The sequence below is a fragment of the Miniopterus schreibersii genome, assembly GCF_964146895.1.
Source record: "Miniopterus schreibersii genome assembly, chromosome: 6".
In the NCBI taxonomy this organism is placed as follows: Eukaryota; Metazoa; Chordata; class Mammalia; order Chiroptera; family Miniopteridae; genus Miniopterus; species Miniopterus schreibersii.
The window spans coordinates 84,365,457-84,381,298 of record NC_138107.1 but is presented as its reverse complement, the minus strand read 5'-3'; the positions used below and the strand labels follow the sequence as shown (position 1 = coordinate 84,381,298).

General features: G+C 47.8%; 2 protein-coding genes across 6 annotated transcripts in view; one reads left to right on the top strand and one right to left on the bottom strand.

Annotated features, from left to right (window-relative positions):
* The window catches only part of TFB1M (transcription factor B1, mitochondrial), a 31,201-nt gene extending 26,459 nt beyond the window's left edge, over positions 1–4,742 (top strand). Inside the window, exons 6-8 of one of the 2 annotated variants that reach the window (XR_013998974.1) lie at positions 1,940–2,067; positions 3,869–4,042; positions 4,334–4,742. Coding sequence is in view for 1 of the 2 variants with exons in the window: in XM_081139639.1 (XP_080995765.1) it covers positions 1,940–2,067; positions 4,334–4,553 (348 nt within the window). In the remaining variant the exon portion in view is untranslated. The remainder of the gene's footprint in view (positions 1–1,939; positions 2,068–3,868; positions 4,043–4,333) is intronic. The other variant, XM_081139639.1, reaches the window with a different exon arrangement.
* The window catches only part of TIAM2 (TIAM Rac1 associated GEF 2), a 160,031-nt gene continuing 148,882 nt past the window's right edge, over positions 4,694–15,842 (bottom strand). For all 4 annotated transcript variants that reach the window (XM_081139635.1, XM_081139637.1, XM_081139636.1 and 1 more), the window contains 10 exons: positions 15,236–15,361; positions 14,363–14,471; positions 13,196–13,375; positions 11,279–11,397; positions 10,208–10,316; positions 9,357–9,415; positions 8,407–8,512; positions 7,476–7,563; positions 6,961–7,115; positions 4,694–5,828 (listed from right to left, as the gene is read on the bottom strand). In XM_081139635.1, the coding sequence (XP_080995761.1) occupies positions 5,227–5,828; positions 6,961–7,115; positions 7,476–7,563; positions 8,407–8,512; positions 9,357–9,415; positions 10,208–10,316; positions 11,279–11,397; positions 13,196–13,375; positions 14,363–14,471; positions 15,236–15,361 (1,653 nt within the window). In that variant the 3' untranslated portion in view covers positions 4,694–5,226. The remainder of the gene's footprint in view (positions 5,829–6,960; positions 7,116–7,475; positions 7,564–8,406; positions 8,513–9,356; positions 9,416–10,207; positions 10,317–11,278; positions 11,398–13,195; positions 13,376–14,362; positions 14,472–15,235; positions 15,362–15,842) is intronic.

The window sequence follows — 15,842 nt, the reverse complement described above, 5'->3', positions numbered from 1 at the left end:
CTAGAGAATGATCTAGAACCTTCCAGACAGTTGGGTTCCTTCTCTGCCCCGGACGAGCAGGAGGGAAGAGTTTAGGAGCAGGTGTGACAGTCACAGACCATGGCGTGCTCTGGGCTGCGGCTTCCCCGCTCCTGGCCGTACACTCTCTCCTTCCGCGTCAATGCTCCGAGGGGCAGCTCTCCTCCCAGCCGGGGCGGCGTAATCCCCAGGCCACCTCACGGTGCCTCACCCTCTTCAGTTCCTCTGCTCTGATTGATCGCAAACCTCTGAGACCCCTGGACACTGTTCTGTGGTATTTTGTAAAGGTCTAAGGAGAGTCCTGGCCTTTTCACCAAAGTACTTCGTTTCCTGCAGGACGTACCTGTTACTAAACTTGGTGACATTGAGTAAGCAGCACAGAACACAATTTGCAAACTATTAAAATTTAGTAAGAACGTGTAACGTCTTCAGATGTCACTGAGAAGTGGAGTGACTGCTATTCCATTGAAGGGCGTGGTCTTCACTGAAACAGCCTGCGGGCTGGTGGACATTTAGGGGACGCTTTCAGATCCCTCCTCCGGCAGTTTTCACTCCATTGCTCAGAACATCCCTTCTGCTGGCCACACCATCCCGACCGTCAAACTCTTCATTTCTCGTTCCGTAAATTGGTGCAGCTGTCGCTCGTCGAAAACATTCGGGGACAGGATCAGTGATTGCTCCAGGAGGGGAAGGCCTGGTGGTCAGCTGGACAGCGAGGCAGCTCAGACCCCCTTAGGACAAACACCGCTGGCTCCTCCCAAAGCCCGTCCTGGCCGCCTGCGCTGGGCATACCTTCACTCATTCTCTTTATGTATTTTCTTGTCCAAAGAGTCTCATGTCATGCAAGTGTTTAAAGACGTAGCCCCCCCTCATGCAGCACGGGCTAGTGTTGAGTTTTGTAGCCACAAGATCCTCTAGAAGCAAGTCCTCCTAAGAGAACATGATCACCCCTCTAGAACTGAAAAAATAGAACCTTTCAAACAGCAGTACAACCCGCACTGCGTGCACTGCTGTACTCTCAGCCTTTGTAGAGGCTGCGTATGTTCTAAGTGGCGAGTTTAACGATTCCTTAGAGATACTGCTCCTGTAAATCACCAAGACTTCCCATTTCCTAGATCATGGTCCCCGCCAGGCATTTTTGTGTGTGACTCACGTTTCTCCCTGTCTGCACTTTCAGTATCTTTCCTTTGTTACTTTGAATATGTCCTTGTGAATCACCAGGAATCCATTTTTAGAATATATCAGACTGTAACTCTCGTATCAGATAAGCCTGAAAAGTTTTATTTTCTGATAATTAATCTCAACTGCTGGTAGCAGCTTAATTCTGAAAGTGACATTTTTGGTTTCCTTCTTTTATTTGGATCCTGCCTCTGCCTCCGGGGGCATGTAAAGTTAGTACTAGAAAGTTCTGTGGCTGTGCAACACTCGTGAATTCCGTCCAGCCGATGAATCGTCGTCTGTACCCAGAATAAGTGGTGTCGTAATTGATTCCCTTCCTTGGGAGTGTAATGCTAAGTGGTCCTTGGGGGCCCATCTGCCTTGTCTGTGTGTCTTGAAGCCCAGTCTTCAGTCAGAACTGCTGCTGCAGCTTATTTTCACTCATTCAGGAGCCAATAGCATTTTCCAATGCTGTTATCTGCCTACCGACTTTAATGATTATTTGGATTGACCTTAAAGGCCACTGTAAAACTGCATTTTAAAATTAAGGAATCATCAAGCAGAGTCTAGTGGATGTCATTACAGAACTAGGCAACCAGCTGTGATTTCTGAGTCAGCTCAAGCGGAGCATCCTGCGCCTAGAGAAGATGAAACCAGGTCCCGGGAAGGCTTATTTGTCAACACCTTCCCCGTGTTTTACAAAGATCAGTTGTTTACAATGTTGCATGTGCAGCAGTGTGATGTGTGTTTTCTTCCAATGCAGGTGGACGTGGGCGTGGTGCATTTCACGCCCCTGACACTGCCCAGGATCGAGCAGCCCTTCCAGCTGGTGGAGAAGGTCGTTCAGAACGCGTTTCAGTTCCGGAGGAAATACTGCCACCGAGGACTTGGGTGAGAATGCTCCCTCTTCCTTTCGGCAGCACTCGGTATAAAATCCTCAGTCACTCTTTTAAAAGTTAAGAACTTTGCATAATTCTTCAAGCTATCTATAAACATTACTCTCAGTTCAAATCCTGTGATGCGCAAACAGTTGATTGCAACTGAGGAAACAGAAACCTTGATTTAACCCCAGGTGCTACTCACAGGTGTGGTTTTGTTGTTTTATCATAAGTACAACCCCAAACTGACAATCACACAGTTTATGATAGTCCTGCACTGGGATGGTCATGATTTCTGTTAGGACGTAGACCACCGGAGCTGCTGACTTGACATTTCTGACACTAAATGTGGGTGGGGTCTTTTGTTTTGTTTTTTGGGTTTGTTTGTTTAAAGTGTCCTTGGCATACAATATTACATTAGTGGCCTTGTGTAGGAGGGAACCTCTTTGTAGACTGGATGCCAGGTGGTTTGGCAGGCCACCGGAGCCGGAGCAGACTCGTGTGATACCTGGGGTGCTCTGAGGGACCACCTGGCTTGGGCTACAGCAGGTGCTGGCTGAGGCAACCCAGGGCGCACAGCTGCAGTGGCACCATGGCATTCCAGCTGGCCAGGTATGGCCTGGGGCGTGCTATGGCAGCCTTCCAGGTTGGCTAGAGCACTTGAACCATCTCTCACCCATGCAGCACAGGTGGAGGGGAACATAAACAGTAACACTCACTGGCATCTCCAATCCTGAGGGTTCATGATTCCCCAACTTCTCTGTGCAGCCTCTCTCGTGCAGAAGCTGTTCAATCAGCCCTCGGTTGATTTTCAGGAGGAATCACTGTATATGTAGGTGTATATTCGGTGTGTTCATGACTGTGAGAGAGTTGAGTTCAGGGTCTTCCTGTGCCACCATCTTTCAGGAACTCCCCAAATGTGTGGTGTTTTTCTCAGCTCCAACCAATTATGCAGACACCAACTGGGTGTCCTGCCATTCAACCTGCCTTTTGTCAACCTTAATTAGGCCAGTTTTTCTACTTTAGCAGAGACTTAAGCTGCAGTTAGTGACAGGAATGCCACACTACCTGGTACTAACGAGAATGAAAGCACAGCTCTGGGAGGTGCAGCCCCAGCCAGGATGCAGTCCTTGGTGAGTGAGTAGAACAGACGCTGGATTTCAGCTCACACTTACCCCTCACACAAGGTGTGACCCATACACTGTACAAGACAGCCCTGACTTGTGGGGGAGGGAAATACACAGTCTATCCTACTTTCGGAAATTCTGGAATAGGCCTGAGCTGGTGTTTCCAAGACAACACCCTAGCTAAGTGAGGGGCTTCCTTCATTTCACACATGCATCCCCCTGTGCACATAGGGACCAAGTAGTGGGCCCCACTGTGACCTGGGTTGTCCTTCAGTCTCAGCTCCAACCAATTATGCAGACACCAACTGGGTGTCCTGCCATTCAACCTGCCTTTTGTCAAGGCAGATTCAAACCTGCAGATTGATCCCAGATGTTAGAAACTGATTAGACCCTCCTCGCCGTGAAACTGAGCCTGTAGGTCTCAGTGAGCTCACCTGAGTGGGAGTGGAGAGAGCATGCAGCTCCTTGCTGAGAGCACCGTTAGCTGTAAGACAGGCTTGGTCTCCGTGGCCATGGTCCCTTCCAAGCCCTTTGAGAAGAGCTCTGAAGAGCCTCTCAGACTTGAAAGAAGAAAGTAGAATCCACGTGAAACTTTACAATATTTCAGTGTTGGTTTTGCTATGCATTTTAAAACAATTATCTCAGATGAAATATAAAATGTCTACCTCATATCAATTTACCTTACAGAGGGGACATAACCATTTGCATTTTCACATCAACTGTTTTCTAACTTTGCCAAGAAAGCTACATTCAAATGATAGAGCATCAAAGCTGATGGCACATCCCACAAGAATAGACAACTTTCGTATTAAAAAAATGAGGAATTGACAGAATTATATTTCTAAGAATGCAACTAAACAGGTATTAGTTTAAACTTACCTTAAGGGTGCATGTATTGATTGAGCTTTAGAAACATTTTTCCCTGTGGACACACCTTGCAGGTCAGATGAGCTCTGCCTTCGGTGGTCGCCCTGCTGCCTGGCGGTAGAACAGAGGTCCTCCTCGACCTGGACCCTGCTGGAGCTACCAAGGCTCCGCCCGCCTCTCCCACTCTCTCAAGTGGTCTGAACCATGTCATTTCCCAGTGAGGGTGGGAGGAAGCACCGTGATTTGTAGAACTGCTAAAATAAAATTCTGATTTTTTTCTCTTAGCATGCTCTTCCCTGAAGCTCGGCGCTTGGAGTGCACGGGCCAGCTGTTACAGTTGGCAGATGTGGACCCCACTCTTCGCCCCAGCCAGCTCTCTGTCTCCCATTTCAAGAGCCTCTGTGACGTGTACCGGAAAATGTGTGATGAAGACCCACACCTCTTTGCTTATAATTTCAGAGAAGAACTCAGGAAAAATAAGTGCAAAAATCAGGACACAGGGTGACAGGGAGAGGCACAGACTCTAGTGGCCACCTCACGGGCTAGCAGCTCACCCAACGCTGATTCTCACAGGGCCAAGAGTCTCCTGTGTACTCTGACTTCTACAGAATGACAGAAACACCAGTTACCAGGTGTGACTTTTTTCCTGTTTACTGTACAGCTTTATAGAGAAAATAAATATAATCAAGTTACAGTACAAGCTTCTTTTAATATATGTGCATAGCTATGACATATTAGTATAAACAGCATCTATTCCAGCCTTACAAAAATGAAATATCTGCACACAGTGCCCCTAACCCACATTAAAATAACTTAAATATGCTTTAAATAAAGCAAAACTAACAGCTCAAAGGAAATGCCCAGAGGATTGAACAAAATGACCTTTTTTAAAAGCTATTAATCACAACTTCCCCTCCTTTTCCACATAAATTAAAATAATTAATTAGACTGCAGTTTTAAGGGTTCTAAGTCATTTTGATACCTGCTCAAATGGGATATAAACTAAGTAATTTACAGATTCTGACCAGTTTAATCTAGTTTTCTGATCCACAATAAATTAAAATAACTTAAATCTTTACAACTATCTTGTGGGAAAATGTATACTGCACAAAATCCAATAAGGACTAGTTTCTCTGCAATTTCCACTTTACCACCAGTTTCTCTGGATGGAAATGGTGCTATGACTTTCCGTGGCTCTCTGTTTCATAAAAACACTCCTCGTTGACGACCGACGTTAAACTCTGCACGCTGAATTCTCGCTCGAGGACAGAAGTGAGGTCCAGGGTGGCACTTTCAGATTGGCTGTCGAGGGACTGGTGACGCGTCTGCGCCTTTAGCAGCGTCCCCCTGTCCCTCTTGGTGCTGTTCGCTTTCCGTTTAATAGCACAGAAGTGCCCCCGGACCAGCTTGGGCTGCTCCCTGCGTGGCTGAGCGCCCGAGCCCGGCTGCTCCCCCGGGGGCGCGTCCGGGTCCTCAGAGATTGTCAGTCTCTGGAACTGAACCTCAATGTCTTGGGTGGGGCTGCCGGGTTTCAGGGCCGGGTGGTAGTCGTCCTCCTCGTCGCTCAGAATGTCACTCTCTCTGAGACTGTCTGGGAAACCCGTCAGGCCCGAGGGCGGGTGTTTCAGGGCGTCCTGCCCGCGCCCCGCCGGGTGGCAGCCGCTGCTCTGGGTGCTGCTGCTCAGGCTGCAGTCGTCGGAGTCCAGCGAGCTGCCCTTGCCGGGCTCGCCGGGCCACTCGCCGCTGGAGTTCTTGAGGACCCTCAAGGACCTGGACGAAGCTGCGAGGAGAAGAGCACATTTCCCCTCATGAGAGAGAAACAGACGCCACGATGCGAAATTTCTGCATTGTAAGTCATGTGATTTAACATCTTCATTACTTAAGATTTTATCATCTCACTTCAGTTACCAAGCATCCTGGAACTTGGGCAAAAAAAACACGTAGATACTGCAAAAATGGAAATTTTATCTGAAACTTTATGTTGGGGTATTCGATGGCCAGTTATCAGAGCTCAATTATTTAGTTAGAAAAATAAGCTATAAACTACCATAAGGGCTAGGATTCTTATTTTGCTAATGGATAAATTGCCAAGTTAGTTAAAAATCTAGGTTCCTTTTCTTCACTAACTTAACTGTGTAACTTGATAACCAAGATTACACCGTATCCCTATACCTACCTTCTCACCTTGTTTCGTCCTCTGGCTGCTTAATTAAAAGTGGAAAAATGCTCTTTCTTGCTCACAGAACTGCATCTACTGGAATTTCTAACCAACTTGCAGAGATTTAACATGAATAATTATTTGTGTGTAATTCATTTCTCTTGGGTTGAAGGGAAAAGGAGCTCTAGTGGTACTTCTGCAGACAGCAGCATATTTTCAATGGCTTATTTTGGCGAGAAAGAAAAAAATAGAAAATATACAGTAGATTTGAAGAGGTCACACTGTGACCAAAAAAGATATACATGGATTTTGTAAGAGTAAAAATAAGGTCAAAGGTAATAACAAAACAGTTGCTATAGAAAGAAGATTGTAAAAACTTGAGCTGAAATTTTAGAAACAGGCAGAAGCTGCAAGAACAGCCTGATTTACAACATCTACCTGCTGACCTGATTGGATAAGGGAGTATTTAGGTTTCTTGAACTTAATCCATTAAGTGTCCGCTGGTGGTAAGAGGAACTGGGGTTGGGGTGATTGTATTTTGTAAAAGGAGGTGTGGGAGCAGGAGGCATGTTTAGGTTTCTTAAAAGGAAACTGAGCTGCCACTGCTGTGACACCAGCCCGTTATTGGGGTGTTTGGGTTAGAGCTTCCAGTTACTGGTAAGTTACAGAGTGATGACTTCTCACGGTTACAGGAGCCTGTCTCCTCCCCCAGGAGCTCAGTGTTCTGAAGACCCGACGCTAGCCAAGCGCTCACCTAGTTTGGCTGAAACGGGAACACGGTTCTTAAGGGGCACCAGGCGGTCCTTGCAGGCTTTCTCCAGGGGTAGTTCACTCTTTATGTGCCGCCTGAAGTTCTCCCTCAGGATAGATCGAATCACCTTGACGATGTTGGTTTTGCTTTCACCGTCACTGGGGGGCGGGAAGGGAGAGAAAAAAGAGCATTAGTGTCCAGTGTCCTCATGCTTCCTGCCCGTCCCCTGGCCCTGCCGTGGCACCTCACCGCTCTCAGGACAGACTGGCAGCACTCGCAACCTCTGTGCGTCTTGGTCTCCTCACTTACAAAGGAGCGAGAGCTGAGGTCCGTGGAGCACTAGGGCTTGGGCATGTTTTTAACCAATGTGTTCTGTTCTAGAGCCGCAGCTGCCCCTTGAGGGGGTGGGGGTGATCCTGACGTCTCAGGAAGTCAGGGGAGCACTAACAGTCAACCTCCTTGTTAAGAGCCCATCACTGCATCTCACTGCCACCGGCTTTCATTCTGGTCAGTCCCACCTGCAGCACAGCTGGAAGATGGTTTCCGGCCGCCCCTCTGTTTCTGACTTCGTGTGGATCAGCTCCCATATGGAACTGTTTTCTGTCCCTGAGTAAAAGGCGAGAGAAACAACAGTCTACGGCTTTGCCAGAGAGCCCGGTTAGGAGCACTTGTGAAGTTTAAAGCTCATCATGGAGTCGCTTCTTAAAACATCAAATATTCCCAACCCTGGTTCTCATCATGTGGTTCCTTCTATGTGTGACTTTCACAAATACTTACAAAAAGTTAAATACTTTTTAGTTACTTTTCACATTTCCTCCTGAAGTTTTCAGTCCTTTAGTGCTCCCTCCCTGTCCCTGGTTCCATTTCTCTGGGGAAAAGGTAAAATGGGTCTTTCCAACCCCATTCCTTGGAAGGAACAGTAAAGAGGATGTGCTTGGGGATCTGAGAGAGGCCAGCCCCGGATACAGTCATGTTCTGGAAAGCGTCAGCACCCAGGCAGAAAGTAAAGAGGGACCCGGAATGTCACTGCGTGCCCAAGCCCGCTGGTCCTGCCCATCACCAGAGGCACTGTCACCAGAACACGGGTGTTCTGGAAGGATCTCTCAGTGTTTTACAGGTGGAAGATTATTTTCTTGTTTTTGCATCATTTATGATACTGCTTAAAGAATTTCCTTGTGTATCTAAATTTATAAAAACTTAAATTGGTGGACCTTTGTTTCCTTAACAAATTTTAGGGTGTCAAGGATAAACGTTGAGAAAGTATTGATAGTAAAAAGAAGGAAATAATGAAGAAAGGTATTTGGCTAACAGTCTATGAGAAAACATCCTTATTTTTCCTGGCCCACAAAACATCAAAATTTTCCCCGAGGTTCTTTCCTGCGTCTCGTCCCACAATCCCAGTAAGTCTCCTGAGATGTGTTTCTGGCACTGTACTGCAGGAACACTCACCTGCTGTGTTCCCCAGCCTGACCTGAAGCGCAGATATGGGGATCAGCCAGCGAAACTTAAACGGGTCCAAGTCAGCAGAGCTGTGTGTAGGCCGGGAGTTCGAGGGCTGTAATGGGAAAGTCCCCAAGGAAAGTGTTAGGGCAAGCTCTCGGCGGGAGGGGGCACAGTGGACGCCGCGGGCTCCCCGGGGCCGGGCCCCTCGCGGGTGTGCGGGCTGTGGGCTGCCCAGCTCTGGCGTGCCCCATTCTCCAGGGGCGCACAGACTGGGCAGGGGACAGGGAAGCGCCATGGTTGGGGAAGCAGAGTTCTAGGTTTCCAAGTAAGAATGACAGTCATCCCTTCTGTGTCTTCACATCATCTCTGATGGGAAGCTGATGGCTTAGATCAGGGCTGGGGAACCTTTTTTCTGCCAAGGGCCATTTAGATATTTATAACATCATTCGCAGGCTATACAAAACTATCAACTTAAAAATTAGCTATGAAAAAAAGCTCCTCAATTTATTGAATTTTGAGTCCCGCCTGTGGTTGCCTTGGCAGGGCCAGACCAAATGATTTTATGGGCTGTCTACGGCCTGCGGGCCAGAAGTTACCCACCCCTCGCTTATAGTATCCACAGCTTGATTTTATTTTTTTTAATTTTTTGAATCAAGGTGAAAGTTATTTGAAAACAAACCAAAGACTTGTGTTTGGAGCAAACCTGGGCCATTTTCAGGGACATAAAAGCTGATTTTCTACGTAGGCCCAGCATGGGCATTTGTCTACATCTTTTAAAACCGAATCTTTTGTGGGGAGATTAAGAAACACCTTGAGTGTCTGACTTGGTTAGTAGCCCGGGGAGAAGTAACAGCAGTTAGTGGTGCCTGGGTTCTTACCCAGCTTCTCAGTTCAACATTAATCGGAAAATACAGCCATGAAATGGTAACTTTAATTAAAATTAATTCTTGTCTTACCAATTTCTTTTTCAGTTTGCAGTTTTCTTTATAAACCAGTATGACAGCTCTCTTAAAAACTAAAGAAAAGGAAAGAGAAAGTCTTCCATTATTTTCTACAGACTCTTCAAGGTGGAATTAGAGCTGAATGTTTAATAGAACAAAGCTCTTCAAACTTAGGAAGCTCCAGGATCTCGCTGTGCCGGCACACGAGTGACTAACTGGTACTTCCTCCGTTCATAGCTGAATTATGCAGAAGTACCTGTTTATGTAAAAGCTATTATCTGAAGTAGATGCTGTCATTTAAAAAAAAAATTCTTGTTCTGTTTTATTGAAGCCTGAGAGAGAATGCACCCACTATGCTCACTGAGCCGGCTCTCAGTGAGAATAAGACATTTTGAAGTGCAGCAAACTATTAAGATAGCAGGTTTCAAAACAGCCTCGAGCCCGGCCGGCGTGGCTCAGCGGTTGAGCATCAACCAAGGTACCAGGAGGTCGAGATTCGATTCCCGGTCAGGGCACATGCCTGGGTTGCCGGCTTGATCCCCAGGGGGTGGTGCAGGAGGCAGCCGATCAGTGACTCTCATCATTGATGTTTCTCTGTCTCTCCCTCTCCCTCCCTCTCTCTGAAATAAAAACATATTTAAAAAAATAAAATAGCCTCAGAGCTCTCTCCCTGCAACAGGGGAGAGAACCTCTAAGCCGAGTAGCAGACAGGACGAGATGGGAGGATGCAAAGCGATGGAGCTTTAAGTGGTCAAGTCAAAAACTCTGATTCTGGCTCCTGGAAATGGGGAGCCGGCTGGACTGGTGGGTTTAGCAAGTTCATTACGGCCAGCCTCTTGGTGTACAGCCTATGGATGAATACTTACCAAACACTGTGAGCTCAAGGTCCTTTCTGGCTTTTCCTAGAGACAGAAACGGGTTCAGCCAGGTGACAGTCGAGTGCATCAGAAGCTCCCCCATCGAAAGTTCTGTTACCTGAAAAACAGGAGGGGAGACGTGGAAATCCCAGGTAGTTGCGTGTTGGAGGGTGAATCACGTATGTGTGGTCACTGCTAACAGGCAATTACATTCCGTTGGATTTGCAAGTTCCCTATAAACATGGGGCCTTAAATAGCAGAGGTTTTGAAAATATGAGCTAATTAGCATCAAACTGTTGGAAAAGTAACTACTGTGAAGGCCTTTTGCTTCAGTGCACATATCACATGTGGGTAAGACGGGCCTCTTGCCCACAGCGTTAACTCCACCGCAGGGTCGGGGTGCGTCCAAGTGCCTTTGTTAATGTTCCCCAGGATCTAGCACAGTTTCCGTCTCTAATCCATGAACTACACTGGGCCTGCTGATAAAAAAGTACCAACGTTGAAACTGACTGTAATAAAAAGTTAAACTCCAGCTGTTTTCTGTTCTTGCCTTTTTCTACTTAAACTACATCACTTCTTATATGGAGACTTTTAAAGCTCAAGATTCTAAATTTAGTAATCAGCTGGAAAAAAATAGAGAAACTGTCAAGTTCCACTTAAACTACTTTTTTAAGTCAGGAGGCAGCCACCAGTGTTTCACGCTAAGACAGAAAAGAGAACAAGCCCTCGAGCGTCTCCAGGTGCTGGCCCTCACTTCCCCGCCATCCTGCCTGCCAGCCCGTGCTCCCCAGCCAGTGCCGCCTCTGGGAAGGTCTCGCCTGATGCCCACAGCAAAGGAGGAAGAGCTCAGACCTTTCTTGTTTTCTTTTCTACAGTGTTGACATAAGGTTCCATTTTTAAACCCATGTAATGAATTTGTTCTTTATACCTAAACTGTGTGGCTGGCTTATTATGAGCATTGAGATCAAAATGAGAATTTTAGGCATGTTCTCAGGGAAAGCCCTTGCGGGGCGGCCTGGTCTGCAGGTCACCTGTAGACCCAGAGCACGAAGCGTCTGGGATCGCAGAAATCCCACTGACCTCCTTCTCTGTTCCGCTCTGCTCCGCCACGAGCTGGTCGAACACGGTCCCGTAATCCTCGTATATCTTCTGCATCTCGTTGATGTGGCTTGCTACTTTTTCCATTGCCTTCAGTGCTTCTGCAAAACAGGAAATCCTATTTATTTCATGTTTGTCATAAATCCTATCCAACAGCTGTAATGAAAAAGCTCAAGATTTAAGCCAGGTCCAGCCGGCGTGGCTCAGCGGTTGAGCGTTGATCTTGGATCCAAGAGATTGCAGTTCAATTCCTGGTCAGAGCACGTGCCTGGGTTGTGGGCTCGATCCCCAGTGGGGCAGGAGGCAGCTGGTCAATGACTCTCCCATCATTGAAGTTTCTCTCTCTCTCCCTCTGCGAAATCAATTAAAACATTTTTTTTTTTTAAAAAAAAAGGAGATTTAGGCCAGGATTCGAGACCAGTTCTCACAGCACTATTCAGGTTTGACCCAAACAGACCATTATAATCAGTTATTATAATGAAGAACAGAATTCTCTTCTGACCCAAATGCTCTTTGAAATGAGGCAGTAAGTTAAAAAGGAAGTAAAAAGTATCCATAATAACAGCTACTATTTATTGAGCACTTTCTGTCATGTACTATGAAAGGCAATTGATGTGAATCATCTCATTTAATCCCCCACAATAACTCGATGACTCTAGGAACTGTAATCAGTCCCATTTTACAGATGAGAAAGCTGAGGTGCAGAGGGGTTAAGTAGTCTGCCTGATTCCCACAGAGCAAAATGAGTGGGGCTGACACTGAAACCCAAGGCTGGCCATGAGGCACCTGCAGCTAAATTTTGCCTCTCGTCCTAGACCAGTTAGTGCAATTGTGATCCGTAAGTTTTTAACAAGAGTTTACAAATGTCTCTGCAAATGCTTAATTGCCAGAGAAACTGTTTGCATTTATGCATGGTATTTGTAACTTTTTACACAGGCTGTGAGGGACAAGGTGATTTTGTCAAAGTTCAAAAGCAAAAATGTCAGGTCACCTCATGCTTTGTTCTCTTGGCAGCATTTTGACTGAGTCTGGAGGGAGGGCTGGAAGGCAGTATTTTCAAAAGAAGCCTTTGAAAGATCATCTTGATGCAAAATGAACTTTACACACAGTAACTGGAACACTAATCATAACTTGTATCATTTACTTGTATAATTTAACTTTCATGCAAAAAATCTTTTGTTCTTGTTAAAGAGCCCCTTTAATTTACACTCTTCTCGGTTTATTATTCAGTAACAGTAACATGTGTTAAGTTTTTCAGTCTCCAGGGGTTTATTACATGTCGCTTGGTTGGCCCTAGTTGGGACCTGGACAGCAGTCCCTGTCTCTCTCATCCAGCGCAGGCTCTCCTTCAGGGACACTGCCATCAAACCGAGGGCCTCTGTGTAAGGGACAAACTGTACATTAGGCTGACAATTTCCGAGGTGACAAGAGAAGATGTGTCCCCTCAGTATCTAATACTTTCAACAATGAAGTTAATTTTTTAAAAAAAGTATCATCCGTCCTTAGGCGTTTGTTTCCGAGTCCGGCTCTGCTCGCAGATTTCCACAAGGTGGAGCCGCACCCAACATATTGGAGGCCGCAGCCCTTCAGGGAAGGACAGGCCTGGTTTCCGGTTCTCACGGCTGCCTGCTGAGCAAGCGACCTGCACGAACCCATCTCGCACCACTGGGCTAATTTAAAAATTACCTTTTAACAATGAAAATGGACTCATCCCTCCAGGTGGGCTTGGGGCTAACTCCAGGGAGAACATTTTTGCCATCTGTCGGGATGGCCCTATATCTAGCTTTTTCCACATACTAAAATTATACCTGAGGTTAGCGATCGTAGTGCTGAAATGTTTTGGAACACGAGGGGCGAGCTGCAGCTCAGCAGCCCCGCGCGAGCGTGCCCCGGCCTCACCTGTCAGGTGGTAGTGCTCCTCGCTGTCGTGGTCCATCAGGGACACCAGCTCCCGGAGCAGCAGCGGGTACTTGAGCACTCTCTGCACGGGCTTGATGAGGTAGGACTCCAGCGTGGACGAGTGCTGCTTGGTGGGGTTCCGGGCATCCAGGAAGGCCTTGAAGGCGTTGTCAGTTTTAGCTGCAAGCACACGGTAAGAGACCCTTAGGAGAGCACAGTGGGACGCTTCGCTTCAATTCACTTAGTGTTTAACGGAGTTACAGGTCAGCCACGTCCACAGTCCTCCCAACGCCGGTGCTGAGTAAAGTGCCCAGTGCATCGGGGGTCAGGCGCCCAGCTGTCAGCCCGGATTCGGCACCCCAGTGTGAATCCACGGGCAAAGGGAGCTCCCGAGCTGCGGGAGGAGCACAGTCCAGCACCAAAGAGGGGCCCTCTTTCCAGACTGGACGACCGGCCGGCCCACTACTGCAGGCCCAAGTGATCGACGCCCGGCTGCCGGCCCCCCAGCGCCCCGCTGCAGGTCAGAGCCCAAGGCTCAGGCATCTGTCAGCGCCACAGAGTGACGCCGGCTGTCGGCTGAGGGAAGAGCCACGAGGGTTGACCACCCAGGTCTACTTGGACTTAAAAAAGTAAAAGTCTTCAATGGAAGCCAATAAAATGAAGTAATATGACAGAAGCGGGGCGAGATGAGGTACGTCAGCGGCAGGAAGTGAGCTGTAACAAGTGTGAGTTGTCCCAGTTCTACCAAAGACGCTTTACTCTTAGTTACCTCGCTTCTCGTGAGCTTGCCGGTGGGGGTCGCAGTGATTTCTGGGGCTGAGAGTGAGGTTACAGGAAAGGAAGGAAACGGTGTACACGTCCTACCCCCAACCAGGGGCTTACGGTTCCAAGTTTTTAGATCAAGGAATCCGGCGAAAAAGAATCCAATGTAATTTAACAGCAAAGTGTGACGTGGCAAAGCCACACTCTGCTCTCGGGACACGTGTTCACTTTCACCAACAGGTTGAAATAAAAACATTCCCTTTAATGTCTGTGTCAGCTTCAGGGTCAGGAATGGAACGCGATCCATTAAAATTGCACTTGTTGCTACTTGTCAGACACACGTTTATTCTTCGTTAACAATTAAAAATACAAAAAGCACAGCTTCCAAAGTCAGGAGCAACTCACCTCGCTCTAGGACCTTCTGCACTTTAATGTGATTGGCACAGAATCCGCTGTACAGCTTGAAGTGGTCGGCATAGTAAAGGAAAGAGCCTCCCAGGGAGAACAGTAATTTCTAGAAAGGGGGGGAGAAGTCGGTCAGACGCGGTTCAGTCGGCGTCTGCGGGCGCTGGCGAGGCAGCTGACGGCTCTGGCGTCTCCGGGGCACTTGCCTTTCAGGCACCAGAGCCCTAATGCCTGGAGGAGTCACCAACGGGAACAAGCCCAACGGCCCCAGGAGCCCAGCATACGCAGCACAGCTGGGCGATCCCCCAGCAGGTCTGGGGGACCCCCGACAGAGGAGCCCACAGACACAGCGTGCAATCCAAGGACGAGAGGAAGTTCTATAAAACGGATCTGACAGAGGGACGGAAATGAGCCGAGAGGCTCGCGAGGGAAGCTGACTCTGCCTTGCGTGGGATGCACGATGTCAGCCGTGTCCCTCCCTGGGCCTCGCTGTGCCTTCCCTGCGGTGCTCACGTGGGAGACGGGGCTCCACAGGACAGTGTACCCATCTCTTCATCCCAGGGTCCCATGGCCACGCAGGTGAAGAGTCGGGGCAGCAGGTGCTCCAGGATCAGAGGCCTGCACACCCTTTAGGTGCCTTGAGCGGAAGCCCGGACACCGCCCAGGCACCGGGCCCAGAAACCTCGCTGCACAGACTTCTGGTCACCTGAGCACCGACTGCGGGACCAACGTGGCCCACGCTTTCCACCTGCCCCAGGGAAACAGTGCTAAATGTATCCTGTGAGTAGCCCGGGGACAGCAAATGCTTTTCCAAGGGAAAATTCTACACTGTCCCCACCACTCTCTGCTTTAGACCAAGACTAAAATACTTACTCTAAACTGCGAGGGGGTTTCAAGTGCGTTAAAGTCAGAGGACGCTGAAATCCCATCCTCCAGAGTCTCCAGAAACACCTTCTGAAATTCGAGCATCTCTGGCAAACTTCCGAAAAGTGACTCCATCTACGTGAAAACCGGGATTTGAAAAGGGTGTTAGCAACGGAGATCTAAACCCACTTTAATGCTCCAATGCACACACAGATCACGAGCCATTCGCAGAGACGCAGACAGAAATCGCTCCTTTAAAGAATACATAAAATTCATTATGAGGTGTACTTTTTACACAGAGAATTTACAGCTCTGGTCCCGTAATGCTAAAATAACTTTTTAAGTGGATGCAAAATTTTCAGAATTCAAATTGGGGAAAAATGAAAGTCAGTAGAAAGGAACATAACTCCTGTGATTTAACCTTAAAATGTCATGCACAAAAAAGTAATTTTTGGCCACACCTTCTCTACAAAAAGGGCAGGACCGCCCCTTGCATTTGTGACTGTGCCACTTTGCTTCATGCCACAGAGGCCACATCCACGGCTGTGGAGGCGGCCACACTTGGGTCTCTCTGAAGACCCTGAAGTCTTGGATGTTGGGGATCAGTAGATAGACT